Here is a 6407-nt window from a genome sequence, read left to right on the forward strand (position 1 = left end):
GTGAATATGTGGCAAAATGTGAAATTAGTCAAAAGATTAAACCCCCAAATCATTCCCCCTTTGGCTTGCTAACACCCATTAAACCACCAGCAGAGACATGGACAGACTTGAGCATGGATTTTATTACTCACCTGCCACTCTCACAGGGCTCTTCAGCAATACTTGTGATTGTGGATCGATTTTCCAAAGGTGCTCACTTTGTGGCCTTACCACCACGTTACACAGCAACCAAGATCGCACAGGTGTTTTGGGAGTCGGTGGGAAAACTTCATGGCCTTCCTCGTTCCATCATTTCCGACCGTGACCCTTTGTTTTTAAGCAACTTCTGGACCACCCTCTTTCATCTGCAAGGAACTACATTACGATTCAGTTCAGCTTATCACCCTCAATCTGATGGGCAAACTGAACGCGTAAACAGATGTGTGGAACAGTTTTTAAGAGCTTTTACCTTTGATAATCCCTCTTCCTGGTCTCGTTACTTAGCTTGGGCCGAATATCACCATAACACCTCTTTTAACAGCTCCACAGGCTTGACACCATACCAGATTACTTTTGGTCGTCCACCTCCAAATTTATTGGTGTATACTCTCGGATCTTCTTCCAATGAAGTCGTCGATGCCACGTTATCTACTAGAGCCACCATCCTCGCCACAGTAAATGAGAACTTACTCAGAGCTCAAACTCAAATGAAAAATCAAGCAGACAAGAAACGCAAAGATAAGATTTTTACCGTCAGTGAGCAAGTCTTACTGCGTTTGCAACCTCACCGTCAAATGTCTGTTCAGCGTCGATCTTCTCAGAAACTCGCGTTGAGATTTTATGGTCCCTTCGAAGTGGTTGAGCGTGTTGGTCCGGTTGCTTACCGTCTAAAGTTACCACCTTTGGCTCGCATTCATCCAGTTTTCCACGTATCCCTTTTGAGGCCTTTCAAATCTGATCGTTGTTACCAGATCCATGATCTACCCCAGGCTAACCGTGACAACCCCATAGCCCATACACCAGCAGCAATTGTGGGAAATCATGAAGTTTGGCGAAAGGGAAACAGGGTAGCACAAGTTCTTGTGCAGTGGCAGGGGTTACCCCCTGAACACAGTACGTGGGAAGATGCAGACTTGATAGTCACAGATGGACCGCATAGTCACACCCGCGAGGCATCAGCGCTTCCTTACACAGAGCAGGCCCAAGGAATAATAGAGAAAGAGGATGAGTTACGAGTGCTTAACAAGGAGAGGGTGAATGAAGTGTTTTCTCTCCGTTCGAGACTACATCCCCCTCTTACAATTAAGAAGCATCTGAACACTGAGTCAAGGGAACTGGTCCCAAAGACTTTTCAGACTGCATCGGTTCCCAAACAACCAATGCATGTGATACCTACTCCTGCTATCATTAATGCTGACCAGCTACTTCCCAACTACTCATCTACTGCACACTTAGTGAACCCCACCAACAGCTGTCCTCCTCTGGTTGGACCGCCACTTCAACTCTTATCTCCTAGTGACCAACAGCAACCTCTTATCCTTGAGGACAAGGATTTGCTGGAACCGAAGGGGGATGTAACAGACCCTTATGATGAGATGGACCCAGGGACAAGGAATCACAAGAAGCTCGACTATCTCAAGGACTATGAGACCAATTAGTATAGTCGTGGGCCGTGGAGTTAACTGTGTGACTTTTATTTCTTTTATGTAGTGGAACAAACTATTTTTAATTGCTTAAGGGGTAAGGCCCATTATAGGTAGGGCAATATATAGTTGCCTCGGACAAGTGTTGGATTATGCTGAATTTGAATGAATTTTCTTCCCAGTGCTTCTTCTACCTCTATTCTTCTCATCTAGTCTCTCTCTAATTCTAAAATTCCCAAATCCACTGTTACAGTGTTGGAGGTGTCTAATCACGTTTCTTTGACTATTTCTTTCAATGGTATTCAATTGCAAGAAATATTTCCCTTAACCCTCTTTGACTATGCCAGAGCATATTAACATTCCAAATCCATCTGTTTCTTCTTTGCCTAAGAATGAGTAGTTTCACTCATATTGGTTATGAAACAATACATCATTCCTAATACAGTAATACCTCCTCCCTAAGTAAAAAGGGCATCACATTGATGCATGAAATTTCACCCAGGTTATAAATTTCATCTCATTCAAAAGATGCATCATTGAATTACGTGACGATTTCTTGGCAAAAAAACAAATGATATATGTGTCCCTTTTCCCTCCATCATTTGCTGTAGTCATTTCATCTGGAAAGAGATAGCTCAGGATTGACAGAAAGCACAACAAACTAAAAATAAATAAATATTATAGAATTTATCACTTATAAATGTATAATCTAGTCAAATCTACCACTAGGCATGCTCAACGGAATAAACGCAAATAGAGTTTGAAAGAATTTTAGCTTTAACACGACCAAAGATACTAAAAAAATAAATAAATTGAGACCAAGACAAATGAATTATACAATTCTAGATATGACCACAACCAATTTCCTTTCATAGTCATTAGTGAGCCCAAGCTTGTGGTGAAAGCGATAAGGAAATTAGAACCATAACTCAGGTTTCACAATCAGCTTCATTGTAAGACCACTAAATTGGGTCTAATCAAACAGAACCAACACCACATGCGGGCAGGTAAAAAATTTGACGAGAGCAACCTCCCACCGAAAAGTGCAATTGTGTATAAAAACAATGGGTCACAGTTGCTCAACACATCAAAAGCTTCCAAACAACGCACCATAACCACAGAAAATGGAACCCCCTTCCATCAGTACCCCGTGAAGAAAACATGAATGGCAAGCATATTGAGTGCAATAGCAGATTGACTTGTTGGAGCTGAAAAGTTTTTTAAAGTTTAAAAAACCATGCATGGCCTATTAGCAACAAAGGAACCCAATGATCAATCCAAAAACACCCCATTTAGCCAAGCATCCTGCCAAAGGTCAATAACATCAATAAAGCACAGACCAAAACAGAAATCCACCAAATAAGAAAGTAGGTGTGTGAGAAAAACATTAATAATTTACCCGCTTGACTACTTTATAATCAAAAGATCCTGAAACAGTATAGCCAAGTAGGCTTCTACTTTTAAGACTCCTCTCTCCCAATGAAAAAAAGCAAACTCCAGAGATGAATCTTCTCCTTGGTCGTTCAAAAACCCATCCAATAGACCAACACCACAAAATTTCCCATACATTGAAACTGGTAATCGAGCAGCAAATATATCATATGTAACCCCTCAAGCACAATAGCCACAAATCACAGGATAACCAGCAGCAATTATCAATAGCATAGAGCACGACATCATATTTTGACTGTAAGTCAAGCATGCATAAGATTTTAATAAATCTAAAGATCAGCATTTAGGAACATAAAAGAGTTTGATATATATGCTGAGTATTGCATATCAAAACACTGGTATCATTCATCCATCCAAACAACAATCCCAGAACATGGTCATGAAAAAAAAGTTGGGGAAGTATCAGCAACCCTCCAATTTGAAAGCTGCAAAAATCAATATAAATTTCATTAGAACCATGAAAACAATGTAAAAAAGTAGAGCTCAATGTATGTTGCATACCTCAACAAAGATAAATTATATCAACGAAATCCTCCAGATCCCCGCCGCTCATAAGGCCCAGCACGATCACGATCACGATAATATCGATCATTTCCAGAATCTCCATGACTACCACCATCCCTGTTCCGCCCACCAGAAGAACGATCTGCATTCCTATCAGGACCATAGTGACCACCACCATTTCCACCACTGTATCTACTTTCTCTGCCACCATACCTTCCCCCTCTTGCTCCTTCACTAGGACATTCTCTTGCAAAATGACCAGGTTTACCACACTTAAAGCATTCCCCACCATTAGATCCTCGACCACCTCCATAATCTCGATTACGATCGCGATCGCGATCACGACCACGTTCTCGAGGGCGATCACCATCATCTCTAGATGATCCTTGTTGAGGCTGAGCTTTATCAACAGTAATAGTTCGACCATCCAAATCCATTCCATTCATAGCCTCAATAGCCTCATCCATTGCTTTCTTGTCATCAAATGTGACAAACCCAAAACCGCGAGAGCGCCCAGAGAATTTGTCAACAACCACCTAATAAATGACCATTAGCAAGGAAAACATATATACACAGAACATTGACAATAAATAAATCAAATATATGTATAATGCTTCAAAACCTAGTTTTGATTATATTAAACCAATTTATTTTATCTAGTTAACTCAATTTTGTAATAAATAAGTTCAGTGCATACTACAATTTTCCTACTACATTAACAAAGAACGTTGCATAATTTGCCAAAAGCATAGTTATCAATTGCGGGTAGTGACCGATAGCGGCCAACCCTAAAATTGCTATAGCGGGTAGCGGTATAGCCACTACAGTGAAGTTCAATTATTTGATTTAAAAATATAAAATATATAACTATTTAATATAAAATAAATAATATATTGATTATTAATTTAACTTATTCAAAAAAATTAGCATCAAGAGAAATCAAAAACCTATTAACCACACACACACATATATATATGGGCAAATCACTTCTTCTGCTGCATGAGGAGAGAATTGATTGCAGATGAGAGTTTGAAAATTGTGCCAGGAGATATTTTATTTTTTTATTTTGTTTAAAAACAGTGGGGCCCAAAATCTTATCTCTACCGCAGGAGATGTTTTATTCCCATATAATATACATTGAACTATTGGAGAAGTAAATACATGCAGAAGGTTTTTGGGCTTGACTTGCCACAAAATAAGTGAGAGAGACCGTCATTCTTTCTTCACGTAAATATAGTAAGAGACTGAAGGAATCCGCCGTTGATCGAAACAGCCGTCTTTCCTTCTTCACGAAAACATAGTAAGAGAGACTGAAGGAATCCGTCGTAGATCAAAACAGAATCAGTGAGATCAAGATTGTACTGCAGTCAGAGAGATCACGTTGCTGTAGGCTTGCCGAAAATGGGTGGGAAAGAGAGATCAAAGTCGGAAAATGAGTGAGAAAGAGAGATGAAACAGAGCCACCGTTGCAGATTGAGATTTGAAGTAAATAGCTTGTAAGGGAGATAGGGTTCAGAAATAGAAAAGGATAAGAGTCCATTCTACCCTTAAAATTAAATTATTAGTCAATAACATAAAAAAATCACTCCCCTGCCCTTGTAGGGTGGAAATTGCACCGCTACGGCTGTGAAATGTTAATTCAAATTGCGGCTAGTATGGCTGCCACTGTAAAATGTAGCATTGGGTGCGGTTTGTTACGGCTGAGTGTCGCTACCCGCTACTAATGCAGTATAGCGCGCTAAAGCGCCACTTTTTTCATCTATGCCCAAAAGTACAGCATAGGTAGCATCATAAATGAAGCCCAAACAAACTTCTAAGCATGAAACTGAAATAAGACAATGACAATAATAACTGCAAGAAATGCCATATAATAATAATAATAATATGGACTTGATTACCTTTGCCTCAAGAAGCTTGCCAAACTTATCAAAAGTATCCTTTAACTTTCTATCAGATGTTGACCATGAAAGGCCGCCAATGAAGCAACGAAACTCTTCCACGTCAGACATCTGAAACTGCACATTTGCAGGAAAACTAGCATTAGCCAGAATATTTAAATTAGCTCTGCAGGGTCAGTCATCCTACAACGTACACAAATAAGGAGAAACTCACTCCACATGAATAAACCCAATCAAATTCAAGAAAGAAGAACTTAGCGAATGGGGTTCTCCAGATTCTTTATAAGGCTAAGCAATCTTCATATAACAAATATAAGAACATAACTTAATCTAACTTGTAGGGGGGAAAAGAAAAACACAGAAATGGTATAACAACACAAAATTTCAAATTCTATCTAGAAAACTTTCCACAACCTAGCAAAACTAGAGTATGTTCCCATCACTAAATGTATAAATTACCACCATATGCAAAGCATAAAACTCCCGAAAGTTTCATATCACATACCTTAGAAAAACGATGACTTAGGATTTCAATTTCACCCCAAATACACTACTAAGGGTCGGTGTAAAATCGTAAGAGAATTGATTATAAAAATTAGAGTTTGTTAGGGCATTACCAAGTAGAATCACTTTTGAAGTGTACTTAATACGATTCTCAACTTTAGGGCCAAAATCCAAGCAAAATCCAACGACCCCATGATTTCCATATATGAATCAAAACACAACCCCATCACCGTCTAGCTTGTAATAGATGTTTCAGAAGCAAAATTATCAAACTTACGAAGAACTCAAATTTAAATTTCAATGGGAAACAAGCGAATGCTGAACTGAATAACAGTGAATGAATATCTGAAAACAGTACCGGTGGCTCAACGATTTCTTCTCGGCGGAGGAGGAGACCAAAACCTAAGACTAGGACGGAGCAAAAGAA

The 6407-nt window shown here is 39.3% G+C and overlaps 1 protein-coding gene across 1 annotated transcript; it reads right to left on the reverse strand.

Moving 5' to 3' along the window:
• Window positions 1–2688: 2688 nt before the first annotated feature.
• LOC133308002 (glycine-rich RNA-binding protein RZ1A-like) lies at window positions 2689–6407 on the reverse strand. The gene is made up of 5 exons (XM_061508585.1): window positions 6339–6407; window positions 5477–5593; window positions 3576–4114; window positions 3022–3499; window positions 2689–2927 (listed from the first exon to the last, which is right to left on the reverse strand). Exons 2-3 carry the CDS (start codon window positions 5585–5587, stop codon window positions 3596–3598), a joined length of 630 nt encoding a protein of 209 aa, XP_061364569.1. The 5' UTR covers window positions 5588–5593; window positions 6339–6407; the 3' UTR covers window positions 2689–2927; window positions 3022–3499; window positions 3576–3595.

Source organism: Gastrolobium bilobum, unplaced genomic scaffold (assembly GCF_033153095.1).
Source record: "Gastrolobium bilobum isolate Gb01-03AN ecotype WA unplaced genomic scaffold, APGP_CSIRO_Gbil_v1 utg30775, whole genome shotgun sequence".
Taxonomy (NCBI): Eukaryota; Viridiplantae; Streptophyta; class Magnoliopsida; order Fabales; family Fabaceae; genus Gastrolobium; species Gastrolobium bilobum.

Coding starts and splice junctions, on each gene's coding strand:
- LOC133308002 (XM_061508585.1), bottom strand. CDS start 5,587: ATGTCTGACGTGGAAGAGTTTCGTTGCTTCATTGGCGGCCTTTCATGG. Junction 4,115..5,476: donor GCAAGCTTCTTGAGGCAAAG/GTAATCAAGTCC, acceptor GTCATTTATTAG/GTGGTTGTTGACAAATTCTC.